Here is a 26,783-nt window from a genome sequence, read left to right as displayed (position 1 = left end):
CACTTCCAGACTCTTTTGTCTTGTGCTTGGGGGTTCTTGGTCAGCTTTTGCTTTTCAGCTGGGCAGGGGGAATGAGCATGACCCTAACCTGCCTCTTGCCCTCTGCTTTAAGATCAAAGTGGTGAAGTTTTCCTACATGTGGACCATAAACAACTTCAGCTTCTGCCGAGAGGAAATGGGGGAGGTCATCAAAAGCTCAACCTTTTCATCTGGAGCCAATGATAAACTCAAATGGTAAGAGACAGAGCAGAGAGGTTCATTCACCCTGCTTGGACACCTGGCTGGAAGAACTGGGGGGTTCCAGAGCACAGCAACTGCTTGCTCCTTGTCCTGCACACATTTCTGCCTTCCCTGCATCTACCACCCATGCACAGGGAGAAGGCTCAGAGGGGACCTCAGAGCTGCCTTCCACTAGCTGAAGGGACCCTGCAGGAAGGCTGCAGAGGGACTTCTCCTGAGGGTGGCTAGAGACAGGCCAAGGGGGAATGGTTTGCAGCTGAGGGAGAGCAGGGTTAGAGTGGAGCTGAGGAAGAAGTTCTTCAGTCTGAGGCTGGTGAGGCTCTGGAAGAAGCTGCCCAGGGAGGCTGTGGCTGCCTCCTCCCTGGAGGTGCTCAAGTCAGGCTGGATAAGGCCTGGAGCAGCTGAGCCTTGTTGAGAGGTGTCCCTGCCCATGGCAGGGAGGTTGGAGTTGATGATCTCTGAGGTGCCTTCCAACCTGAGCCCTTCTGTGATTTCCAGTACCTCAGAGTGGACTTTGGCCACCATCTGTATTTCCTGGGAGGTGTTCAGCCCCATGGCCACCTCTTTGCCTTGCTGCTGCTGTTCAGTGTTCAGCACTTTCTTGAAACCTCCTTAGTTCTAGGTCCAAGCAGCCCCTCAGCAGCTCAGTGTGATGTTGTGTTCCCATCCTTTGGGTGGCAGACCTGTGCTTTCCTTGGGCTGCTTTGTGCTATTAAATGACTTCCCTTTGTAACCTTTGCTGGGCAGGTCTCATCCTAAGGTCCAGATCTTCCTGATTTTCTTGGTCCATGTGTGTTTGAGCTCTTAGTCACTTGGCCTAGTTTGGTTTTTTGCTGCTGGTTAGATTCTGTGTCAAGTTTCAGGTCATGGAAGTGCTGATGAGTTAGCCTCTGCTTGCACTTCCTACCTTTGCTTCACCCAGGAGTGGTTTGTCTCTTTCTGCCCCTAGTATCTTTGGTTGTGAGGAGCCAGCAGCCTTCCAGAATTCCTTCTTTCTATTAACCCTTTCAGTTGCTTCCTTTTTCCATCTCTGCATTTGTTGCACTTCCTTGGAAGCACTCCTTGCATCATTATCTCTAACAGTGTTATCAAACCCAGCCTGAGCTGAAAGTTCAGCTTCATCTCCCAAGCTCCAAGTGTTTGGAGTAGTGTGTCCAGCTCTGGAGCCCCCAGCACAAGGACATGGAACTGCTAGAGTGGGTCCAGGAGAGGTCAGAAAGGTGATCTGGAGGGTGGAGAACCTCTGCTGTGAAGGCAGGCTGAGGGAGGTTGTTTAGCCTGGAGAAGAGAAGGCTCTAGGGAGACCTTAGAGCACAGCCCCTCAGTGTTTGAAGGAGGCTGCAGGAGAGTTGGGGAGGGACTTGTTGCAAAGGCCTGGAGTGACAGGCTGAGGGGTGATGGCTTCAGGCTGGAAGAGGTTTGATTTAGATGGGACACTAGGAAGAAATTCTTCCCCATGAGGGTGCTGAGGCACTGGCACAGGTTGCCCAGAGGAGCTGTGGAGGCTCCAAGCCTGGCAGTGTTGAAAGCCAGGTTGCATGGGGCCTTGGGAACCTGCTGTAGTGGGAGGTGTCCTTGCCCACGGCAGGGGAGTTGAAACCAGATGACCTTGAAGGTCCCTTCCAACCCAACCCATTCCATGATTCCTCAGCCCCAGTGCCTCCATTCTGCTGTTTCCTTCTCCCCACCTTGTGTGCCAGTTGCCATCCAGGTGCTTTTCAGTACTTTAACCCCTACCCCCCCCCTTCCCTCCCCCACGCTGATTGCTTGGCACATCTGGGTCTGCCTTGCCGCATGAGGCTGTAAGGCTCAGGGCCACTCTGTTTGCCTACCTGTTACTTCCTGGTGGCTCAGTGGCTGTTAAACAGAACTTTGTTTGCTGTACACTTTCTGAGGAAAATTCCATGCCCTCCCTCTGCAAGCTGTGAGCCTCAAACCAGCCCCAAGAGCACCCAAACCCTTGCTGCTTTCGTCTCATTCTGCTGCCTGCCTCCCCCAGGTGTTTGCGCGTCAACCCCAAGGGCTTGGATGAAGAGAGCAAAGATTATCTCTCCCTCTACCTGTTGCTGGTCAGCTGCCCCAAAAGTGAAGTCCGAGCAAAGTTCAAGTTCTCCATCCTGAATGCTAAAGGAGAAGAAACAAAAGCAATGGGTGTGTAAAAAGATAAAGCAAGGGCAAGGAGCAAAAGGCAGCCTTGTGCTTTGTTGTTGTTGTGTCTGCTGGGCTGGTTTGGGCCTGGCTCGCTCAGCAGGGTCTGTCTCTTGCAGAGAGCCAGCGAGCCTATCGATTCGTCCAGGGCAAGGACTGGGGATTCAAAAAGTTCATTAGGAGAGATTTCCTCTTGGATGAGGCCAATGGACTCCTCCCAGACGACAAACTCACTCTCTTCTGTGAGGTAAGTCTTCCTGTGCAAGCTGAAAGAGCAGCTGAAAGGTGGAGAAGGCTCCAAGGAGACCTCGGAGCAGCCTTTCAGTGCCTGGAGACAGCTGGGGAGGGACTTCTGGCAAGGGCTTGGAGTGATAGGGTGAGAGGCAATGGCTTTGAGCTGGAAGAGGGCAGGCTGAGACTGTACATGAGGAGGAAATTCTTTCCAGTGAGGGTGGGGAGGCACTGGAACAGGTTGCCCAGGGGAGGCTGTGGATGCCTCCTCCCTGGAGCTGTTCAAGGCCAGGTTGGGTGAGGCCTTGAGCAGTCAAGTCTAGTTGAGAGGTGTCCCTGATGGGGGGATTGGAGCAGATGGTCTCTGAGGTTCCTTTATATGACTGTCTTATAAGGCAGCAAATGATGAGGAAGAAATTCTTTCCAGTGAGGGTGGGGAGGCACTGGCACAGGTTGCCCAGGGGAGGCTGTGGGTGTCCTCTCCCTGGAGCTGTTCATGCCCAGGTTGAGTGATGCCTTGAGCAGTCAAGTCTAGTTGAGAGGTGTCCCTGATGGGGGGATTGGAGCAGATGGTCTCTGAGGTCCCTCCCAGCCTAAGCCACTCTTGGATCAGTTTATATGACTGTCTTATAATGCAACAAATGATGAGGAGGGAATTCTTTCCAGTGAGGGTGGGGAGGCACTGGAACAGGTTGCCCAGGGGAGGCTGTGGCTGCCCCCTCCCTGGAGCTGTTCATGCCCAGGTTGGATGAAGCCTTGAGCAACCTGGGCTAGTGGAAGGTGCAGGAAGGGTTTGGAGCTAGATGATCTTCAAGGTCCCTCCTGACCCACACCACTCTGTGATTGTCTGGTCACTGGGCAGTGCTCAAATGACACAGTTAGGGGCAAGGAATTGATCATCACTGCTTGGAAACCAAGGAATGACCAATCTTCCAGATGCTCTGCAGTGGAAATTGGCCCTTCTGGAACTTGCCTGCTGAACAAAGAAGAGCTCTCCTGGCTTCCCTGGGCCTGTACAGCCAAGAAAAAGAGAGCAAGGAAGGAAAAAAGAGCTTCCTAGGAACCCCTAATTTCCTCTTCATTGTGGCTGTAACCTTTCTACAGCTGCTTTGCCACATTCTCCCCTCATTAACACTTCACTCCAGTCAGAGCTGCAGTCCTTTCTGGAACTGGATGCTTCATTTAGATTCCTTAATGAGCAAATGGCATCTCAGTAAATCCACTGTCTTCTTCCACTGTCTTCTTCACTGCAAAGCACCTGCTGGAGCTGTGATTTCTTTGGTATGGTTGTTATTATTGTCATTTTCTTTCCCAGAGGTCAGGTGGAACAAGTTGTTCTCTCTGTGGAGCTCCTGCAGTGTTGTTTTATGGGAGTCTTTTTTTCCACCCCCCCCTTTCTATTGTGCTTCCTTTCAGGAAGGAAAGAAATGCTTCAGAGCTGGTTGGTAGCTGGCTTTGGGGAGGGGGGTGTGTGTGCTTTTTGTTTTCAGGTTTCTTTGGTTGTCATAGAACCACAGAATGGTTTAGGATGGAAGGGACTTCAGGGATCACCTGCTCCAACCTCCCCAGCATGGGCAGGGACAGCTCTCAGCTAGACTCAGCTGCACAAGGCCTCGTCCAACCTGGCCTTGAACAGCCCCACAGCTTCTTCCTCAGCCCCACAGCTTCTTCTCAGCTCCACTCTAACCCTGCTCCCCCTCAACTGCAAACCATTCCCCCTTGGCCTGCCTCTAGGCACCCTCAGGGAAAGTCCCTCTGCAGCCTGCCTGTAGCATCCTTTCAGATACTGGAAGGCAGCTCTGAGGTCTCCCTGGAGTCTTCTCCAGGCTGCACAGCCCCAGCTCCCTCAGCCTGTGCTCACAGCAGAGCTGCTCCAGCCCTTGGCTCATCCTTGTGGCCTCCTCTGGACTCTCTCCATGCAGATGTTGACCTTGGCAAACCTCTCCTAAAGGTTGGGTGTTCAACCAGCAGCATCCTTCAGTGATCACGAGGGGAACCTTTCCTTTGCCACTTGGCTCAGTGTGGGAGGAGAAGAGGAGAGTGCCCTGGCTGACACCTCCCTAAGTCTGGCAGTTACCCTTTGTGACAGAAGAGCCAGAAAACTCAGTCTGGGAGTGAAAGTGGGAATGTCTGAGGAGGGAATTTGTGAGGCCAGATGCAGATCAACCTGAGACCCAGCAGCAGGCTTGGCAGCCAGTCAGAGCTGTGCTGAATGACTCCCTTCAAAAGCTTCAGCTCAGTGGCTTGGCTTGTTCTGGATCAAGAGAACACTTGCTGGCTTCACCTGGCCCTGAGATCTTCTGCTTCCTCTTTCAGCTTGTTCTGCAGCCTAGCCTGTAAGGCAGCTTCTGTTTAGTGATCTCAGAAGGGAAGGGTTTGCTGGCTGGAAGCAGTCTGGCAAGAGCTTCTAACAGCTTGTTTAGGGGTTGAGAGGTTTTTATCTCCTCTCTTTCCTTTTTACCTTCCTGTGGCTATTTTTTATCCTCTCCCTCTTTCTGTTTTTGTCCTGGTGCCTTTTTTCCTCCCCTCTCCTTCCTTTTCTTTCCTTTTTGGGGCTTTCTTTCCCCTTTCATTTTTTTTCCCCCTTCCTGGGGCTTTGTTGAGGTGGAGCCAGCTCATACCTGTGGTTCCTTGGCTTGCTACTGGGTACCACCAAAAAGAGCCTGGCACCTTCACCTTGGCACCCACCCCTCAGGCATTTATAGACACTGATCAGATCCCCTCTCAGCCTTCTCTTCTCCAGACTGAACAGCCCCAGGGCTCTCAGCCTTTCTTCACAGCAGAGATGGTGAAGCCCCTTCATCATCCTCACAAGCCTCTGTGGACTCAGCCCAGCAGATCCCTGTCCTTCTTGAACTGGGGGGCCCAAACTGGACACAGCACTCCAGGTGTGGTCTCAGCAGGGCAGAGCAGAGGGGGGAGGAGATGTGGCTGCCATCAGGAACCCACTGGAGGCTTCTGAAGACTTTGGTGTATGTGCTGTCAGCAGGGTTTTTTTGCCCTTTGAAGATGCTTCTGTCACCTCCCTCACTTCATCATTTCCTTCTTTTACATAACCCTGAAGCTTCCTCTGTCTGTTGCCCTTCTTGGGCCACTGGCTATTAATAGAAGTGAAATTTAGCTTGGGCTTGACAGCAAATCCAGGAAATGCTCACCTAAGCTCCCCTGGCAGTCAGCTTCTCCCTTCCTTCTGTGCCGTGGTGGGGTGGCTTTAGTCACTCTGATCTCCCCTGATTGGAGCCTGCAGAGGAAGGTCTGAGATCTGCTGTGGTTAACAGCAGTGCCCTGGTGGTGAGCAGGTGCTGAGCAGTTCCTTTGGTGTGGGTTACTCATCAGCCAGGACAGCTGCCTGTGGCCCCTGCCTCACCCTGGCTGCTTCAGAGCAAGTAATGAGGAATCTCTGCCTTCCCCAAAGCTTCATCACTGGGCAGGAGGCTGCTGTTCAGAGCTGTTGTCAATTGTATCTTCCCATGTGGTGGAAGTGTTGAACTCTCAAAGAAATCTCTCTTGGAGCTGGGGAGCACACACCTGGAGTACTGAGTCCAGTTCAAGAGACAGGGAACTGCTGGAGAGAGTCCAGCAGAGGCAGTGAAGATTCTGAGGGGCCTGGAGCAGCTCTGTGAGGAGCAAAGGCTGAGAGCCTGGAGAAGAGCAGCCCCAGAGGGGAGCTGAGCAGTGCTCAGCAGGAGCTAAAGGCTGGGGGGCAAGAGGCTGGGGCCAGACTCTGCTCAGTGATGCCCAGGACCAGGGGCAAAGGGCACAAACTGGCACCCAGGAGGCTCCATCTGAACAGGAGAAGAAAGTTGTTTGGTGTGAGGCTGCTGAGCCCTGGAGCAGGCTGCCCAGAGAGGTTGTGGAGCCTCCTGGTGTGGAGAGCTTCCAACCCCCCCTGGCCATTGTGCTGCTGGGCAAGCTGCTGTGGGTGCCCTGCTTTAGCAGGGGGCTTGGGCTGATCTCTAGAGGGTCTCTTGTGAGCCTCCCCATGCTGGGGGGTCTGTGAAGTGGAGAGGCAGAAGCAGCAGGGCCTGGGGAGGTCAGGCTCTGCCCGCGCGCGGCTGCGGCGCTCGGCTGGAGGAGCTCTCCCTGTGCTTCGTTTTCATTTGTGCTGCTGTGTTGCATTATTGATTGGGAAGGGTTTGAGAGTGTTGACAGAAGGGGGGAAAAAAGTAAACTAGGTCAGTGGTGGTGTCTATAAAAGCAGAACAATAAGGGTCCACTTCCTTAGAAACCACTTAATCAAGTTCTGATTCAGTTCACAGAAGTGCTCTCAGTTTGTGCTCAAGAAGAGAGTCTCCTGGTGTGATGCAGGGCTGGGGATGGACACTCTGGAGGAGCAGAAAGCACTTTTGAAAGGATCCCTTCAAATGGAGATGTTTTTTTAGCCATACAGGGATTGGGCTTGAAGGGTTTGCTCTGCATTTCCCTTCACCTGCCCTGGAAACAGTCATTGACTCATAGAATGGTAAGGGTTGGAAGGGAATGTCTGGAGGTCATCTAATCCAGCCCCTCCTGCCAGAGAAGGCCACACAGGATCACAGTGCTCAGTTGGGGTTGGAAGCTCTCCAGAGCAGGAGACTCCACAACCTCTCTGGGCAGCCTGCTCTAGGGTTCCAGCACTCTCACACCAAAGAAGCTTCTCCTCACTGTCAGATGGAACTTCCTCAGTCGCAGTTTGTGCCCTTGGCCCGCTGAAAAAGAGTCTGGCCCCTTGTTCTTCACACCCACCTCTCAAGTATCTGTAAACAAGGAGATCTCTTCTCAGTCTTCTGCAGGCTCAGCAGCCCCAGGGCTCTCAGCCTTTGCCAGAGTCACAGAATTGGCAGGGTTGGAAGGGGCCTCAAGGATCATCCAGTTCCAGCCCTGCTGCTATGGGCAGAGATGCTTTCCCCCAGATCGGTTTGACCAGAGCCACAGCACAGAGATGCTTCTCACAGGGATGTTCCAGGCCCCTCAGCATCTTTGTAGCTTCTGCTGGACTCTGTCCAGTAGGTCCCTGTCTCTCTTGAACTGGGGAGCCCAGAACTGAACCCCCAGTACTCCAGCTGTGGCCTCACCAGGGCAGAGCAGAGCCAGGAGGAAAACCTCCCTTGTCCTGCTGGCCATGCTTAATGCACCCAATCAAACCTCCTTTAGGCAGTGTCAATGTCTGAGGCTTTGGGTTGTTGGTTAGGCCACACCTTGAGTCCTGGGTCCAGTTCTGGGCTCCTCAGTTTAGGAAAGATGTTGAGGTGCTGGAAGGTGTCCAGAGAGGGGCAACAAAGCTGGGGAGGGGTCTGGGGCACAGCCCTGGGAGGAGAGGCTGAGGGAGCTGGGGTTGCTTAGCCTGCAGAAGAGGAGGCTCAGGGGAGACCTTCTTGCTCTCTACAACTCCCTGAAGGGAGGCTGGAGCCAGCTGGGGGTTGGTCTCTTCTCCCAGCACCAGAACAAGAGGACACAGTCTTAAGCTGCACAAGGGGAGGATCAGGCTGGATGTTAGGAAGAAGTTCTTCCCAGCAAGAGAGATTGGCCTTTGGGATGTGCTGCCCAGGGAGGTGGTGGAGTCCCCATCCCTGGAGGTGTTTAGGAAGAGGCCCTTGGTGCCATGGTGCCCTGCCTCCCCCTTTCTGCCTCCCCCTTTCTGCCTCCCCCTTTCTGCCTCCCCCTTTCTGCCTCCCCCTTTCTGCCTCCCCCTTTCTGCCTCCCCCTTTCTGCCTCCCCCTTTTCTCCTCCATAATCCCCTGTTCTTTTGCCCTGCAGGTGAGTGTGGTGCAGGACTCTGTCAATATCTCTGGCCAGAACACCATGAACATGGTGAAGGTCCCGGAGTGCCGCTTGGCAGATGAGCTGGGAGGACTCTGGGAGAACTCGCGCTTCACGGACTGCTGTCTGTGCGTTGCAGGCCAGGAGTTCAAGGCTCACAAAGCCATCCTAGCAGGTCGGTATTGAGCTGGCTGGACCTTAGCAGGATAGGAGACACCGCCACCATGGCAAGAGGCTTTTGCTTTGGAGGTGCTTGGACTGGAAAGGAGGCTTCTGCAGCTCTTTTAACCCTCGAGCTGGAGTCGAGAGGTGGTTTGTGAGCTGGGACAGGGAGAGGCAATCCCTGCTCGGGGTTCAGTTGCCTGCCTCCTGCCAGCAGGGATGGGAGGTGGAACCTTTGGTGGCTGTAGGGTCCTCCTGAAGTGTCTGTAAGGAGAAGTTAGCACTTCTCCAGAGGGATACTTCCTTGTCAAGCCAAGAAACACAGCCTACCACTCAAGTACTCTTCAACCTTGGGCTGCCCAGAGAGCTGCTGGAGTCACCTCTAGAGGCTTTCAAAATCCACCTGGACCTGTTCCTGTGTGACCTGCTCTAGGTGATGCTAGGTTGGATGAGGCCTTGAGCACCTGGGCTGGTGGGAGGTGTCCCTGCCCATGGCAGGGGGTTGGAACTGGATGATCTTGAAGGTCCCTTCCAGCCCAGACCATGCTCTGAGTCCTGCTTTGGCAGGGGGTTGGAACTGGATGCTCTTGAAGGTCCCTTCCAGCCCAGACCATGCTCTGAGTCCTGCTTTGGCAGGGGGTTGGAACTGGATGCTCTTGAAGGTCCCTTCCAACCCCTAGCACTCCATGAAGGGACATCACCACCTCTCCCACACCCGCTTGGAAGCTCCAGCAGCCACACAAATGTTTTCCAGTCCCAGCCTGTGCTTCTTTCCCAGCAGTACCCAGTCTGCCCCATCTGCTCTAGAAGGCTTTCTCCTGCCTGGGGGCAGCAGGCCAGTGGTAGAGGTGTTGCCAGGCTGCACTTAGCTCCTCCTGAGGAGCAGGAGAGCTTCTCTAACTGTGTTTCATTTCCCTCCCCCGCCGCCGCAGCGCGTTCCCCGGTTTTCAGCGCCATGTTTGAGCATGAGATGGAAGAGAGCAAGAAGGTAAGTTCCTGAAGGGAGGAGGACTTCTCCAGCTAGCTTCATAGCCCTCCCTAGTCAACTCTTAGCATCACTGGTCAGCTAACCTTTATAGGTAGTGTCTGTGACTCTTGTCACCTTTTAACTCTCTCTCTCACGTTAGCTGCAGGTCTCTGCTTGAGCTGTCCTGAAGGGAGGAAGAAAGGGATCAAGGAGGCAATTGTTACCTTTGTTACTCTTGGGGAAAGAGCCTGGGGTGGGATGAGGAGAAGTGGAGAATGTCAAATGCAACTTAGGCCTTTTCTTCTTCCATCCACATTGTTCTCTTCTTCTTCTTCCCTTTCTTTCCTCCTCTTCTTCCTCTTCTTCCCTTTCTTTCCTCCTCTTCTTCCTCTTCTTCCCTTTCTTTCCTCCTCTTCTTCCTCTTCTTCCCTTTCTTTCCTCCTCTTCTTCCTCTTCTTCCCTTTCTTTCCTCCTCTTCTTCCTCTTCTTCCCTTTCTTTCCTCCTCTTCTTCCTCTTCTTCCCTTTCTTTCCTCCTCTTCTTCCCTTTCTTTCCTCCTCTTCTTCCCTTTCTTTCCTCCTCTTCTTCCCTTTCTTTCCTCCTCTTCTTCCCTTTCTTTCCTCCTCTTCTTCCCTTTCTTTCCTCCTCTTCTTCCCTTTCTTTCCTCCTCTTCTTCCCTTTCTTTCCTCCTCTTCTTCCCTTTCTTTCCTCCTCTTCTTCCCTTTCTTTCCTCCTCTTCTTCCCTTTCTTTCCTCCTCTTCTTCCCTTTCTTTCCTCCTCTTCTTCCCTTTCTTTCCTCCTCTTCTTCCCTTTCTTTCCTCCTCTTCTTCCCTTTCTTTCCTCCTCTTCTTCCCTTTCTTTCCTCCTCTTCTTCCCTTTCTTTCCTCCTCTTCTTCCCTTTCTTTCCTCCTCTTCTTCCCTTTCTTTCCTCCTCTTCTTCTTCTTCTTCCTTTTCTTCTCTTTTGTTTCCCCCTTTTTTTTTCCTTTCTTTTTTTCCAAGTAGTTAAAAACATTCTGAGCAGTTTGTAGCCCAGAAAACCCCCACCCAACCAACCCACAAGCCTCTCCATACTTGAAAGCAAGCTTGGGGAGAGAGAAACCTTTGGCCTCTTGTCAGGATCTTAATGAGCTTCGTTTTTCTGATGCAGAATCGGGTTGAGATCAATGATGTGGAGCCTGAAGTGTTTAAGGAAATGATGTGCTTTATTTACACTGGGAAGGCACCAAATCTTGACAAAATGGCTGATGACTTGCTGGCAGCTGCTGACAAGGTACAGTTGGGATTTTGGGGGGTGTTGAGAGGAAGCCAGGAATGATTTGTGCCTTGCTTCGTTTGAAGGCAGCGCTCCTCGGAGGCGGCTGCCCTCAGCTGTGCTCCTCGGGCTTGGGGCAGTCCTCTTGCTTGTGCCTTCTAGATAAAGCTGCATGGGAGAGACACCTCTAAGCTAGGATGGACCTAGAAGATCCTCCCAGCTGTGTAGAGCTCTCTGTCACAGACCAATCCAGGATGTTCTCCTCTCTGCTAGATCCTCCCAGCTGTGTAGATCTCTGTCAGACCAATCCAGGATGTTCTCCTCTCTGCTAGATCCTCCCAGCTGTGTAGATCTCTGTCAGACCAATCCAGGATGTTCTCCTCTCTGCTAGATCCTCCCAGCTGTGTAGATCTCTCACAGACCAATCCAGGATTTTCTCTCTCTACTGCTCATTTGGAAGCATTTTCTTACCATTACAGAGGCCACCTCTGATTCAGCCTAACCCTAGCCTAAGAGCTGGCAGTGAGAAGACAAATGCCAGGGTGGACCCTGACATGATTGATTGTTTTTGGTGCTGGTGGTGTTTGTTTTCACTTCTATTTTCTTAGTGTGACTACAACCAAACCTCCAAAGCAGTTTTCAGTCTTGGCAAGCAGGGCCTGCTCCTCCTTCTGCTCTGCCTGGTTATCTCAGCAGCTTTCAAGAGATGCTCTCAAGTGATGGCTAGCCAAGAGTGGGAAGGTCCTGCTGTTTCATTTTTGGTTTGTTGTTGGGGTGTGTTTTTTTGCAGTGGCAGTCCCTTGGTGTTTCTGCACAGAAGGGGTGCTCTGGAGGAAGCCCTTTTGCCTAACCCAGCTGTGGTTTTGCAGGGTCCTTGCCCAGGGAGGTGTTGGGGATGGTCTGACTGGAAGGCTGCTGGTAGCCAGCAGCCACTGCCTCCTTCCCTTTGCAGCACCAAGGATGGAAGAGAGTGCTCAGCTGGCCAGCTTGACCTTAACCACTGACCACTTGTGATATATAACCAAACCTTGATTTCCTTTTTTTTTTTCCTTTTTTCCCCCTTTTTCTTTCTTTTTTACTTTTTATTCTTTCTCTTCTTTTTTCCTTTTTCCTTCTTTTTTCCTCCTCTCCTTTCTCTCCTCTCCTTTCTCTCCTCTCCTTTCTCTCCTCTCCTTTCTCTCCTCTCCTTTCTCTCCTCTCCTTTCTCTCCTCTCCTTTCTCTCCTCTCCTTTCTCTCCTCTCCTTTCTCTCCTCTCCTTTCTCTCCTCTCCTTTCTCTCCTCTCCTTTCTCTCCTCTCCTTTCTCTCCTCTCCTTTCTCTCCTCTCCTTTCTCTCCTCTCCTTTCTCTCCTCTCCTTTCTCTCCTCTCCTTTCTCTCCTCTCCTTTCTCTCCTCTCCTTTCCCTCCTCTCCTTTCTCTCCTCTCCTTTCTCTCCTCTCCTTTCTCTCCTCTCCTTTCTCTCCTCTCCTTTCTCTCCTCTCCTTTCTCTCCTCTCCTTTCTCTCCTCTCCTTTCTCTCCTCTCCTTTCTCTCCTCTCCTTTCCCTCCTCTCCTTTCCCTCCTCTCCTTTCCCTCCTCTCCTTTCCCTCCTCTCCTTTCCCTCCTCTCCTTTCCCTCCTCTCCTTTCCCTCCTCTCCTTTCCCTCCTCTCCTTTCCCTCCTCTCCTTTCCCTCCTCTCCTTTCCCTCCTCTCCTTTCCCTCCTCTCCTTTCCCTCCTCTCCTTTCCCTCCTCTCCTTTCCCTCCTCTCCTTTCCCTCCTCTCCTTTCTCTCCTCTCCTTTCCCTCCTCTCCTTTCCCTCCTCTCCTTTCCCTCCTCTCCTTTCCCTCCTCTCCTTTCCCTCCTCTCCTTTCCCTCCTCTCCTTTCCCTCCTCTCCTTTCTCTCCTCTCCTTTCCCTCCTCTCCTTTCCCTCCTCTCCTTTCCCTCCTCTCCTTTCCCTCCTCTCCTTTCCCTCCTCTCCTTTCCCTCCTCTCCTTTCCCTCCTCTCCTTTCCCTCCTCTCCTTTCCCTCCTCTCCTTTCCCTCCTCTCCTTTCCCTCCTCTCCTTTCCCTCCTCTCCTTTCCCTCCTCTCCTTTCCCTCCTCTCCTTTCCCTCCTCTCCTTTCCCTCCTCTCCTTTCCCTCCTCTCCTTTCCCTCCTCTCCTTTCCCTCCTCTCCTTTCCCTCCTCTCCTTTCCCTCCTCTCCTTTCCCTCCTCTCCTTTCCCTCCTCTCCTTTCCCTCCTCTCCTTTCCCTCCTCTCCTTTCCCTCCTCTCCTTTCCCTCCTCTCCTTTCCCTCCTCTCCTTTCCCTCCTCTCCTTTCCCTCCTCTCCTTTCCCTCCTCTCCTTTCCCTCCTCTCCTTTCCCTCCTCTCCTTTCCCTCCTTTCTTTTTTTTCCTAATTTTTTCCTTTTAAATATTTTTCTTCTTTTTCTTTGTTCTTTTTTTTGTGGTGGTTTTTTTTTTCCCCCTTCCTTTTGCTTTATTTTTTTTCTCTCTCTCTTAAAAGTGAACTTTAGTGCTGGTGCAAGATGCCAGTTTGCCAGCACTCGGAGACTAAAGTCCTGACTTTATCCATCGAACAGGTTCAGCACGGGTAGCAGCAGTGCAAGATTCTCCACACTGCCCTGCCACTGTGCCTCAACTCTGACCTGGAGGGACCACCTCTAGGGGTGAGAGCGTAGTTCAGTCTCCATGCTTCTTCAGTCCTTGGATTCTCTTGTGGGTGCCACGTAGGGTGGTGGATTTTTAAGCTGTGGATGCATGCTAAGCCTTGTTCCACTCAACCACCGCCCCCCACCATCAGCTTCCCTCTCACTGCAGACCTGGGCTCCATCCAAAAGTGCTGATTGGAGAGGTGAAATGCTCCATGGGCCACGGTTTAGGCCACTGCAGCTCCAATGAAAAGTGGGGAATAACACAAGGAAATTCTTGGCCTGATTTGGCACAGCCTGGTTTTGGGTTGGAGAGGACCTTAAAGATCATCTGGATCATTGCCACACATTTTCCTTTCAATATTTAAAAAGCATTGACTGAGAGCTCCCATCCCATCTTCAGCTGAGACAAGTGGAAGTAAGAAGCAGTCCTTTGAGCACAGAGCAGGCTTTTACACTTTGCAGTTTCCTGGCTTCTAATGCAGCTTTGTTTTGGTTTGGCTTTGGTTTGGTTTGGTTTTGTTGTCGCTGTTGTTTTGTCTTCTTTGAAACTCAGTGGTGTGGGAAAGAAATAAATAAATCCCAAGCCTTCCATGAGAGCACATAAAACATTTACTGTTTACTCAAGAGACTGAAACAGCTTCTTCTCTGAGTTCCTGCTGTCTCTTGGGGGAAAGATGTAATTAGACCAAACCCAAAGCAAAGCACATCTCCTGAACACCCAGGAGATGCTGTTTCAGCCTCTTGGGTCGGTGTGCTGTTAGGTAAGGTGGTTTGGGGCTTTGGTTTTTGGGGGGTGGTTTTTTAAGTGTAATTAAGAAAAGAGGGAGGGGGGAAAGGGAGAAAAAAAGATCTTGGTACCTGAGAGACCAGGAGGGCTACTTTTACAACAACTCTGTAATTGGAATCTGAGCTTTGTGGAGTGAAAATGGGAGTGAAAATGGTAGGTGCGTGGGGGAGAGCATCCAGATCACAAAAGGGATCATTGTGGGCATCATTTGCTGCATTTGAAGGCAGTCATATAAACTGATCCAAGAGTGGCTTAGGTTGGGAGGGACCTCAGAGACCATCTGCTCCAATTCCCCCCATCAGGGACACCTCTCAACTAGACTTGACTGCTCAAGGCCTCACCCAACCTGGCCTTGAACAGCTCCAGGGAAGGGGCAGCCACAGCCTCCCCTGGGCAACCTGTTCCAGTGCCTCCCCACCCTCACTAGAAAGAATTTCTTCCTCATCTCCAGGCTCAATGTCCCCTCCTCAAGCTTAGGTCCTGCTGATGTTAGGACTCAGAACTGCCTCAGAGCTACCCTCCTAATCCCTCTGAAATGTAATCACAGCATCTAGAATATTCAGAGCCATTCAGAATGTGATAGTTTCAGGCTGTGCCTTTCAGTTGCAAGTTCTCTAGCTGCACTATTCCCTTGGTTTTATCCAAAGCCCATAACCAGATCCCACCTAGCAAGACTTTGAGGAGCAGCTCAGTCTCCCAGCTCCCAGCTCTGCTGGTCCTGCAAGACTGAGATTTGGGGGTTGGGTTTCTTTTGCCTTGACAACAAGTGGTTTGGTTTCCCCAAGCCTTGACCTTCTTGAAGTCTGCTCAAGGCCACTTTGTTGCTTTGGGCTGATTGCACTTTGAAATCCTGAGTGAAGTGCTGCAGGAAGTAGACTGTGAAAGGTGGTACAGGACAGCACTCTGCACTCTTCTGAGCACATCCTTTGGATTGCACAAACCAGCAACATGGCCTCAAAACTAAAGGGGCTGGACCTGAAAGGTGTTGAGGCCAATGCACAGTGGAATGAGAGGAACTCTTGAGGGTGTGAAGCTGGAGCAGAGCTGCTGGCCCAGTGTTGCAGACATGCTGTGCTGGATGGTCACAAGAGTCAGGGAGCTTTGACTTTGTAGTACTAAACCAGCAGCACTTGAGCATGGCTGGTCATGGAATGGTTTGGGTTGGAAGGGACCTTCAAGATCAGCCAGTTCCAACCCCCCTGCCGTGGGCAGGGACACCTCCCACCAGCCTCAGGTTGCTCAAGGCCTCATCCAGCCTGGCCTTGAACACCTCCAGGGAGGGGGCATCCACATCCTCCCTGGGCAACCTGTTCCAGGGTCTCCCCACCCTCACTCTCAAGAATTTCTTCTTGATCTCCAGCCTCAATCTGCCCTGTTTCAGCTCAAAGCCATTGCCTCTCCTCCTGTCGCTCCAAGCCCTTGCCAGAAGTCTCTCCAGTCTAAATCTGCTCTCTTCCAGCTTCAACCCATTCCCCCTCTTCCTGTCACAAGCCCTTGTAAAAAGTGCCTTCCCAGCCAGGAGATTTCAGCTTCTTAAACCACTTTATCCTCAGCACTACAGGTGGGGACCAACTTGCCCCTTGTCTTCTGCAGCAGAGTGAAGCCCTTGGTTCTAGGCCATGGTGGGAGTGGGCACTTCACTGCATCAGGTCCCTCAGTTTGGCCCTCAAGCACACACTCAGCTCCATCTGAGCAGACCATGCTGAGCAGTCCTCTCACCCCACTTACCTAATCTTAAAGTCTAGGTCAGAAATAGCATAGAAGTGGAGTGCAAACTGCCTAAACCTCACTGGGGACACCTCTGGAGCATTCAGGGCTAGAGAAGCCTTCCCACTGAACCTGCTTTACACTGTCATGCAGTAAAGGTTTGGCTTTAGCATTCTGTGCCTTGAGATAACTGAGGGAGGAAGTGCTGCAGGTGACCTGGCATTCTCATTTGAAAGCATGAACACAGCAGCAGCAAAGGCTGCAGCAGCAGGAGGCCAGGATGAGAGTTCATGGTGGGTATGTTTCCTCTCCATTGCTTTCCTCAGGGTGGGCACATCATGGTTCACCTTTTCCTTTGGTGGTTGCTGGTCACTGCCTTGGAGTAACAGCTGCCATTGCTAGAGCCAAAGCAAAGAGGTGTGTTCAGCTTGGTTGATAGAGTAGCTTGGTACTGAAGAGTGAAGGAGCCCAGAGAAAAGCCTTCACATCAGGCCAGCTGGGGTGTTCTCTCCTGGGTCACTCTGCTGTGCTTTGTCTCTTGCAGTACGCCCTGGAGCGCCTCAAGGTGATGTGTGAGGATGCCCTGTGCAGCAACCTGTCCGTGGAGAATGCAGCAGAGATCCTCATCCTGGCTGACCTCCACAGTGCTGATCAACTCAAAACTCAAGCAGTGGACTTCATTAACTAGTGAGTTGCATCTCCTGCCAGGGCTGCAGCAGAGCTGGGGAGGGGTCTGCAGAGCCGAAGGTGCTCAGCGTGGAGAAAAGGAGGCTGAGGGGAGACCTCCTTGCTCTCTGCAGCTCCCTGGAAGGAGGTTGGAGTGAGGTGGGGGTTGGTCTCTTCTCACAAGTATCAGGTGACAGAACAAGAGGAAATGGCCTCAAGTTGCACCAGGGAGGGTTTAGGTTGGACATGAGGAACAATTTCTTTGCTGCAAGAGTGGTCAGGCACTGGAACAGGCTGCCCAGGGAGGTGGTGGAGTCCCCAGCCCTGGAGGGGTTCAAGAGGGGATTGGATGTGGCACTTGGAGCCATGGTTTAGTTGTCAGGAGGTGTTGGGTGACAGGTTGGACTTGATGATCTTTGAGGTCTTTTCCAGCCTCATTGATTCTATGATCTTTGTGATCTCTTCCAACCCATCCTACCACAGTATCATAGAATCAGTCAGGGTTGGAAGGGACCACAAGGATCATCCAGTTCCAACCCCCCTGCCACGGGCAGGGACACCCCACACTAGATCAGCCTGGCCAGAGCCTCAGCCAGCCTGGGCTTAAACACCTCCAGGGCTGGGGCCTCAACCACCTCCCTGGACAACCCATTCCAGGGCTTCACCACTCTCATGGGGAAGAACTTCCTCCTCACATCCAATCTGAATCTCCCCACCTCCAGCTTCACTCCATTCCCCCCAGTCCTATCACTCCCTGAAATCCTGAGCAGTCCCTCCCCAGCCTTCTTGGAGCCCCCTTCAGATCCTGGAAGGCCACAATGAGGTCACCTGGGAGCCTTCTCTTCTCCAGACTGAACAGCCTACGATTCTCCAAATCCTTTCTGATCCTCCACCATGCCAAGAGGCTGGAAACCTTTCCCCTCCCTCCAGCTGCTAACTTCAGAATCCCTCTCTCTTCTTTCCAGTCATGCTTCTGACGTGATGGAGACCTCAGGCTGGAAGTCCATGGTGGTGTCCCATCCCCACTTGGTGGCCGAGGCGTACCGCTCCTTGGCCTCCGCGCAGTGTCCCTTCCTGGGCCCTCCACGGAAGCGGCTGAAGCAATCCTAAAGGCCTTCCCCTGCCCCCTCGTGTTTTTCTGGAAGCAGCAGCACCCAACTCTGGGCTGCTGTCAAAACAACAAAAACCAAACCCACACCTTTTGACCACCAGGTAGACAGCGAAACCCGTGGAGCTTTTTAACTCTGTTGCTGGGGGGAAGAGACTGCTTCGTGCCAGCCGGACTCTGAGCCAACAGCGCCCGAGCGACTTGGGGGAGATGGGGGGAGGGTGGGGGCCTTGGGGGGCTCTGGGGCTGTTCAACCTAACCAATCCCTGTCTCTGCATCGTCTGTGTGTTCCCTTCGACTTGGCTGAGTCAATTCAGTGCGGGGTTGGCGCCAGAAGGAGCCAGGAGTGGCTACTTGGGGCAGCAAAAGGATCTCTCTGCGTCTGGCAGCCCAGAGCGAAACGTCGTCAGATGCCTGGAGCGAGAGGACATTTTTAGCTCTTTGGGGTGGGGTCTGTTGGTTTTTTTTTTTGGGGGGGGTGGGGAAAAGAAGATTGGAGGGTTTAAAAGGAAAAATGACCCAAGCAAACCCACACACACACACACCAAATATTTCCAGTGTGGTTCTGGAATGGAAATAGCCCTGATGGGAGCTCCAGAAGTATTTATATCGAGGACAACAACAGCAAAGAAAAAAACCAGAGGAGGAAATTGAAGTCCTTCCAGCTGAGACTCAAGAGTGGACGTTTGGGTAACTCCTCCTTGCCACCCAGCAGCAGGAAGATCTCTGTTTAGTAGCACTTGTATGTGAATTGCAAAAAAACAAACCCCAAACCCAAGCAAAAGGCAAAACAAATCATCACTTTTTGAGCTGAGGTTGAAGGGAGAAGGCCCAGAGGAAGGCTCTGTGTGTGTGTGTGTGTTGTGGGAGGAGGCTGTGAAGAGGCTTGAAGGCAAAGCTTTGGATTTAGGACTCTCTTAACAATCCAACCCCCTTGGTCTGGGGCTTGCTGGCTGACCAGAGAGCAACGGTTCCTTGGTGGTGGGTTTTGTTTTTTAGATCTCATGGGAAATGGGGGGGAGGGGGGGGTTTGGGGGGCATTTTTTTTCCCCTTGCTTTGTTTTCCCCCCTTTTTAATTTTTTTTTCTTTTGGGAAAAAAAAAAATCATGAAAAGGAGAAAAAAAAATAATGATAAGGAAAAAATGGAGAAAAAAATGAAAAGGAGAGAAACTGACCAAAAAAAAAAACTGAAAAGGAGAAAAATGGAAAGAAAAAAAATGAAAAGGAGAAAAAATGAAAAGAAAAAAAGGAAAAGGAAAAAAAAAAAGAATTAAAAAAAAAGGAAAGGAAAAAATTAAAAGAAAAAAATTGGGAAAAAATGAAAAGGAAAAAATGAGAGAAAAAATGAAAAGGAAAAAATTAGAAGAAAAAATTTGGAAAAAAAAAATGAAAAAATGAGAAGAAAAAATGAGAAGAAAAATGAAAAACTAGAAGAGAAAAATTGGAAAAAATGAACAAAATGAAAAGGACAAAATGAAAAAATGAGAAGAAAAAAATTGGGAAAAAATGAGAAGAAAAAATTAAAAGGAAAAAATGAAGAGAAAAAGTTAAAAGGAAAAAATGAGGAGAAAAAAATTGGGGAAAAAAATGAAGAAAAAATTAAAAGGAAAAAAGATAAAAATGAAATAGAAGAAAAAAATTGGAAAAATGAAAAAAATTAAAAGGAAAAAATCAGAAGAAAAAAATGGAAAAAAATTAGAAGAAAATGAAAATTTAAAAAAGAAAAAAATTGGGAAAAAAAAGAAAAAAAATTGAAAGGAAAATATGAGAAGAAAAAAAATTGGAAAAAAATTAAAAATGAAAAGGGAAAAAAGAGAAGAAAAAAATTGGAAAAAATGAGAAGAAAAAAGAATGAAAAGAAGAAAAAAATTAAAGGAAAAAAAAAGAAATTAAAAGGAAAAATGAAAAGGAAAAAAATGGAAAAAAATGAGAAGGAAAAAATAAGAGAAAGGAAAAGGAAAAAAGGAGAAGAAAAAAAATGGAAAAAATGAGAAGAAAAAAAGGAAAAGGAGGGGGAAAAAAAAAGGAAAGGAAAAAAATGCAAAGGACAAAACAGGAAAAGGACAAAAAATGGACAAAAAGAATAAAAACAGAAAGAAAACCAATCCAAAGGCACAGGAGGAGGCCCCCAGCAACCCAAGCAAAGCAGCCCAAACTTTGTGGTTGCTGAGAAGCTGTGTGGAGAGTCCCTGTCCTGAGTTGCTGATTGATTCCTACCAACTGTTTGTCCCTGGCTGCAGGAGCCGGCCCTGTTCCTTTCTCAGTCACTCTCCTTGCAGGGAAGAAGTTTCCAAGTGGATGGTGACTTTGGGGGTTGTTTTGGTGTTGTTTTGGGAGGTTTTGTTTTGGTTTTGGTTTCTTTTGGAAGATATAAATAATGACTATTTTGTACCCTCTGGTATCCTTTGGCTTTCTTCTTTGAGTGGGGCTCTTGTCCTGTTGGCTTTGAAGGCTTTTCCCTCTCCCTCACCTTCCTTCCTTCCTTCCTTCCTTCTCTCCCTCACCTTCCTTCCTTCCTTCCTTCCTTCTCTCCCTCACCTTCCTTCCTTCCTTCCTTCCTTCTCTCCCTCACCTTCCTTCCTTCCTTCTCTCCCTCACCTTCCTTCCTTCCTTCCTTCTCTCCCTCACCTTCCTTCCTTCCTTCCTTCCTTCTCTCCCTCACCTTCCTTCCTTCCTTCCTTCCTTCCTTCTCTCCCTCACCTTCCTTCCTTCCTTCCTTCTCTCCCTCACCTTCCTTCCTTCCTTCCTTCTCTCCCTCACCTTCCTTCCTACCTTCCTTCCCTCCCTCACCTTCCTTCCTACCTTCCTTCCCTCCCTCACCTTCCTTCCTACCTTCCTTCCTTCCTTCCTTCTCTCCCTCACCTTCCTTCCTACCTTCCTTCCTTCCTTCTCTCCCTCACCTTCCTTCCTTCCTTCTCTCCCTCACCCTTCAGTGTGAGGATGGGACCTTGAGCACCCCCTGGGCTAGTGGGAGCTGGAGGTGGCCAGGTCACACTCACTGGGTCACTGAGGGGCTGCTTGGACCTGGAACTAAAGGGGCTTCAAGAAAGTGCTGAACACTGAACAGCAGCAGCAAGGCAAAGAGGTGGCCATGGGGCTGAACACCTCCCAGGAAATACAGATGGTGGCCAAAGTCCACTCTGAGGTACTGGAAATCACAGAAGGGCTCAGGTTGGAAGGCACCTCAGAGATCATCAACTCCAACCTCCCTGCCATGGGCAGGGACACCTCTCAACGAGGCTCAGCTGCTCCAGGCCTTATCCAGCCTGGCTTGAGCACCTCCAGGGAGGAGGCAGCCACAGCCTCCCTGGGCAGCTTCTTCCAGAGCCTCACCAGCCTCAGACTGAGGAACTTCTTCCTCAGCTCCACTCTAACCCTGCTCTCCCTCAGCTGCAAACCATTCCCCCTTGGCCTGTCTCTAGCCACCCTCAGGAGAAGTCCCTCTGCAGCCTTCCTGCAGGGTCCCTTCAGCTAGTGGAAGGCAGCTCTGAGGTCCCCTCTGAGCCTTCTCCCTGTGCATGGGTGGTAGATGCAGGGAAGGCAGAAATGTGTGCAGGACAAGGAGCAAGCAGTTGCTGTGCTCTGGAACCCCCCAGTTCTTCCAGCCAGGTGTCCAAGCAGGGTGAATGAGCCTCTCTGCTCTGTCTCTTACCATTTGAGTTTATCATTGGCTCCAGATGAAAAGGTTGAGCTTTTGATGACCTCCCCCATTTCCTCTCGGCAGAAGCTGAAGTTGTTTATGGTCCACATGTAGGAAAACTTCACCACTTTGATCTTAAAGCAGAGGGCAAGAGGCAGGTTAGGGTCATGCTCATTCCCCCTGCCCAGCTGAAAAGCTAAAGCTGACCAAGAACCCCCAAGCACAAGACAAAAGAGTCTGGAAGTGCTTGGCAGTGGCAGCTGGACTGCTCCAGGGGGACCTCAGAGCTGCCTTCCAATAGCTGAAGGGATCCTGCAGGAAGGCTGCAGAGAGACTTTTCCCTGAGGGTGTCTAGATCCAGGCCAAGGGGGAATGGTTTGGAGCTGAGGGAGAGCAGGGGTAGGCTGGAGCTGAGGAAGTTCTTCAGTGTGAGGGTGGTGAGACTCTGGCATAGGCTGTCCAGGGAGGTTGTGGACGTCCACTCCCTGGAGGTTGTTGAACCTGGAGAAGAGAAGGCTGTGGGGAGACCTTAGAGCAGCCTTCCAGCTGCAGAAGGCTGCAGCTCCTCTGACTGCTGGCCCCAGTTGTGCTCCCCCAGCCCTGGCACCTTGTGCTGCTCCCTGCTGTGCTCTTAGCCTGCAGCATGTGGAGAGCAACTTGCTGGGGGAGGGATGAGGTCAGCAGATGTGTCCTGATGGTGAACAGGGTGCCAGAGTTGGGGCTCCTCAGCCTGGAGAAGAGAAGACTCCAGGGAGACCTCAGAGCAGCCTTCCAGCATTTAAAGAGGGCTCCAGGAGAGCTGGGGAGGGACTTCTGCAAGGGCTGGGAGTGCCAGGCAGAGGGACAATGGCTTTGAGCTGGGAGAGGGGAGACTGAGACTGGAGATGAGGAAGAGATTCTTGGCAGTGAGGGTGGGGAGAGCCTGGCACAGGTTGCCCAGGGGAGGTTGTGGATTCCTCCTGCCTGGAGGTGTTGAAGGCCAGGCTGGATGAGGCCTTGAGCACCCTGGGCTGGTGGGAGGTGTCCCTGCCCATGGCAGCGGGGCTGGAACTGGTTGATCCTTGTGGTCCCTTCCAGCCCAAACCATCCAATGTAGCTATACACCTTGAATGAATTACCCACAGCAATGTTGGGTAGGACCCAAGAGGATTTTATATCTTTACAGTTTGTTATTGTCAGGCACTGGAAGAGGCTCCCAGGGCTTGAGTCCCCAGGGAGGTGCTGGAATCCCCATCCCTGGAGGTAGAGATGTGGTGTTGAGGGCTGTGGTTTAGCACCATGCTAGGGCTTAAACAATGCCTGGAGCTGGTGAGCTGAAAAGGTCCTTTCCAGCCCCAGATGATTCCATGACTCCATGGAAATTGCCATGCAGCTCCATGTTTGCATCCCACAGCAAGTCCTGGTGACCTCCTGAAGAGTGTTTGGTTTATTAACAGCTGTGTGAAGCTGACCCCCTGCTCCTTCCTTTTCCCTGCTTAGCTCTGGGAAGGGAGAAGAGTCTTCAGCCACCATCTGTTTGATGACATTAAGGTGCAAGGCAGGAGGCCTGGGTAAGGCAGACACCATCCATTTATGTCATCATTAGCCCAGCTCTCCAGGGAGGTGAGATTGAAATATGCAGTGCCAGGGCAGTGGCAAATTGAGCTGACCTTAAGATGGTCAGGTAGGGCAGGTAATGGATTACAGCTGAGGACTCTTTGTTTTGTCTGGCTGCTGCCTCTGCTGTTTCATGTTCTTCTCATCCTCTTCTCTCCCAGCCTCTTGTCCCCTGTCTGAAGGAGGATTCCAGCCCCACGCTGCTGTGTTTTGAAGCCAACTGTTGTCTTTATCAAGTGGTGACTCACCAGAGGGTCCTTGCCCCCCTCTCTGTCTTCCCCCAGCAAGACTCTCAGCATAACAACACAGCTGGCTGTGGAGTAGAAAGCCCTTCTGCAGCTGACAGATTCCCACTTCTCCACCTCTTGCCTGAACCCCATCCATTAGTTTTCTGTTGGATTTAGCCTCTCAGGTAAGCAAAGCACTTGAGTCATGAGCAGGCTCTGCCCACACTGCCCTCTCACAGCCCAACCCTGCTGCTGGCTGGGGGCTTTTAGAAGTGCAGCCAGACAGGAGAAGTCCGTTGGCAGGTAACTGTCCGTGTGGCACAGAGCTGTCTTAATTACTCTGCAGCAGCTGCATTGTTTACTGAAGTGCTCAGACCTGGAGGAGACCTTTTATCCTCCTCCCGTTGGTGACCAACTGGTGGAGGAGTGGCCCTGGCTCAGCCGGCGCCCTGGGAAGCAGCTGTGACTAGAAGAAAGCAAAGTGGTGCTGGAAAGCAAACTCTGTTCGTGTTGGAATCACAGAAGGGCTCAGGTTGGAAAGGGGACCTCAGAGAGCATCTGCTCCAACCTCCCCTCCATGGGCAGGGACAGCTCTCAATGAGGCTCAGCTGCTCAAGGCTTCATCCAGCCTGGCCTTGAGCACCTCCAGGCAGGAGGCAGCCACAGCCTCCCTGGGCAGCCTCTCCCAGAGTCTCACCACCCTCAGACTGAAGAACTTCTTCCTCAGCTCCAGCCTAACCCTGCTCTCCCTTGGCCTCAAACCATTCCTCCTTGTCCTGTCTCTGGACACCCTCAGGAAAAGTCTCTGCAGCCTTCCTGCAGGATCCCTTCAGGTACTGGCAGCCAGCTCTAAGGTGTCCCTGGAGTCTTCTCCAGCCTGAACACCCCCAGCCTGTGCTCACAGCAGAGCTGCTCCAGCCCTTGGCTCATCCTTGTGGCCTCCCCTGGACTCTTTCCAGCAGCTCTGTGTCCTTCTTGTGCTGGGGACACCAGAACTGGAGGCAGGACTGGAGGTGAGGTCTCAGCAGAGCAGAGTCAAGGGGCAGAATCCCCTCTCCTGCCCTGCTCCTCATGCTCCTCCTGGGAGCCCTGCTGGGCTGCATGGGGACACTGCTGGCTTCGTGCCTGTCCCAAGAGGAAAGCAAACTGCTCTTCAACAGCAAACTGCTGTTCATGTTGCTTGTCCTCAGCCTTTTTTTCTCCCCCTCCCCTCTTCTTTCCTGGAGGGAGGGGGGGGGGGGATGGCGTAGGGAGATGCTTCCAGGAGAGTGATCCAGATTTGGCAGCCTCTTCCCCTGGAGACAGGGAGATAACCTGCAGGAAGAGAATCTGTTCTGGTGCTTGGCTGTCCCAGCCCTGCCTGCAGAGCCAGGGCTGTTGGGGAAGGTCTAGAATGAAAGCTGTGCAGGAGGTGACTCCTTCAGCCTCTCCTCCAGCTGCAGGTGAATGAATGATTTCCTCTCATTACTTCTTTCCCCTGCTGTGTGTTTGTTTGCTTGGGTGGGGTTGGGGTTGGGGTTTTTCTTTTTTGGGGGGGGGGGGGTGGGGGGTGGTCTGTTGGGGTTGTATTTTTTTCTCCTGCTGTAAATGATAGAGCTGCAGCCATCTGCTTATCACAACATCAGAGCTGGAGCATACTGTTCATAAACCTCCCACTGCCACCTTCCCCTCCCCACATCTGAGAGCCAGCTCGAGGCGGCTGGCAATCTGCGGCCGTGCGGCGCTGCCGCCGAGGTGTCCCTGCCAGCTGAACAGTTGGAGACTTCAATTCCCACGAGGAAGGGGGGGGTGGCAGGTTTGGCCAAACAATATTTCACACAGCCTTTTTCTTTGTTTTCCTTGGTTTGGTTTGGTGGCTTCCCCCCCACCAGCTCTGCTGAAGCACAGCAGGGCCGGAGCCAGGTTGAAACCTCTGCGCTCCCTTCCCTCCCTCCTCCGGCTTCGATTCCTTCTCATCCCCACCCTGCTCCCCCAAGGGGGTTAACCAGAGCCCCTTTCAGCCTTTCATCTGCTTCCTTCTGCCTATTACCTCCTTGCTCCTGCTTCCTCTGCTTGGGGCTTTTTGTGTGTGTGCTGACCTGTGAGGCTTCCCAGCCTTCATCTGGGTGAGGGGAGGAGAGGCTGGAAGGAGAAGCACCTCAGTCAATCCCTTGCCCTGCTCTGCAGGTGGAAGGCAGTGCAGCTGCCCTGCTCCCAGCTCTCTTCCTGAGGATCTAGACACCAAATACTTGATTCCTCTTTTCTTTTGTGTCTCTGTCTGCTGACCTGTGAGGCTTCCCAGCCTTCATCTGGGTGAAGGGAGGAGAAGCTGGAAGGAGAAACACCTCAATCAATCCCTTGCCCTGCTCCGGAGGCGGAAGGCAGTGCAGCTGCCCTGCTCCCAGCTCTCTTCCTGAGGATCTAGACACCAAATACTTGATTCCTCTTTTCTTTTGTGTCTCTGTCTGCTGACCTGTGAGGCTTCCCAGCCTTCATCTGGGTGAGGGGAGGAGAAGGTAGAAGGAGAAGCACCTCAGTCAATCCCTTGCCCTGCTCCAGAGGCGGAAGGCAGCGCAGCTGCCCTGCTCCCAGCTCCCTTCCTGAGGATCTAAACACCAAATACTTGATTCCTCTTTTCTTCTGTGTGTCTCTGTGTGCGTGTGTGTGTGTGCTGACCTGTGAGGCTTCCCAGCCTTCATCTGGGTGAAGGGAGGAGAAGCTGGAAGGAGAAACACCTCAATCAATCCCTTGCCCTGCTCCGGAGGCGGAAGGCAGCGCGGCTGCCCTGCTCCCAGCTCCCTTCCTGAGGATCTAAACACCAAATATTTGATTTCTCTTGTTCTTTGGTGTGTGCTGCCTGCCCCTTGGGGCTTTGTTATTACAGCCTGAGATGCTATTGAGGTATTTCTCTCATTGTGCTGAGGTGGTGGGGGTTTTTTTTCCACCCCCCTCCCCCCTTTCCAGATGAAAGGCAGCAGCTTGTCTGCTTATGAGCAGAACAAACAGCAGAGTCAGGAGAGCTGCTGGGCTTTGAAACTCTCTCTGCCTTTGTTCTGCTTCTCCAACTGCTGGTAGGGACAAAACCAAGCTCTGTCCTCCTTTGTTGTTGTTGTTGTTGTTGCTGCTGCTGCTGCTGCTGATTTTTAGTCCTTAATTTTTGTGGCTTTGGGTTGGTTTGGGGTTTTTTATTGGGGGCTTGCTTGAAGGAGCCAAAGATTTCTTTCTCCTCAAGACTCCCTTTCAAGAAGCTTCCTCAACTTCCATGCAGTTCAGCTTGGCTTTGCTCAAAGTGATTCTCTCCTGCAGCCAGGCAGTTTTGCTTGCTCTCCTGCCTGCACTTGTGGTGCAGAGTTGCTTAACTCATTGATTTCTAATGGCTTTCCTTGGTTAATCTAATAGGCATTTAATTACAGGGGGAGGGGGATGGTTTGGTCTTTCTTTTCTTTCTCTCTCTCTCTCTGACCTGCTGCCCACTTGGGTCCTTGGCTGCCATTCCAGCAATGGGGTTTTTTGCCTTGGTAATTCCATTTCCCCCCTCCCTGTGGCTTACAGTTGACTTTCAAACTGCTGATGGTTGAGGGGGGCAGCAAAGCAGGTGGATTGCACAGGGTAAAAGAAAGTGGGAGGCAGAAGGAGATTGAGACTCTTAGGCACACCCAGAGAAGGGCAATGAGGCTGGGGAGGGGTCTGGGGCACAGCCCTG

The 26,783-nt window shown here is 51.8% G+C and overlaps 1 protein-coding gene across 3 annotated transcripts in view; it reads left to right on the top strand.

Moving 5' to 3' along the window:
* The window catches only part of SPOP (speckle type BTB/POZ protein), a 37,800-nt gene extending 19,957 nt beyond the window's left edge, over nucleotides 1–17,843 (top strand). For all 3 annotated transcript variants that reach the window (XM_054176840.1, XM_054176838.1, XM_054176839.1), the window contains 8 exons: nucleotides 113–234; nucleotides 2,240–2,391; nucleotides 2,508–2,635; nucleotides 8,356–8,533; nucleotides 9,453–9,508; nucleotides 10,635–10,757; nucleotides 16,408–16,550; nucleotides 17,495–17,843. In XM_054176840.1, the coding sequence (XP_054032815.1) occupies nucleotides 113–234; nucleotides 2,240–2,391; nucleotides 2,508–2,635; nucleotides 8,356–8,533; nucleotides 9,453–9,508; nucleotides 10,635–10,757; nucleotides 16,408–16,550; nucleotides 17,495–17,639 (1,047 nt within the window). In that variant the 3' untranslated portion in view covers nucleotides 17,640–17,843. The remainder of the gene's footprint in view (nucleotides 1–112; nucleotides 235–2,239; nucleotides 2,392–2,507; nucleotides 2,636–8,355; nucleotides 8,534–9,452; nucleotides 9,509–10,634; nucleotides 10,758–16,407; nucleotides 16,551–17,494) is intronic.
* The last annotated feature ends 8,940 nt before the right edge of the window (nucleotides 17,844–26,783 follow it).

This window comes from Dryobates pubescens, chromosome 36 (assembly GCF_014839835.1).
Source record: "Dryobates pubescens isolate bDryPub1 chromosome 36, bDryPub1.pri, whole genome shotgun sequence".
NCBI classification, from domain to species: domain Eukaryota; kingdom Metazoa; phylum Chordata; class Aves; order Piciformes; family Picidae; genus Dryobates; species Dryobates pubescens.
This window is presented reverse-complemented; position numbering and strand designations above follow the sequence as displayed.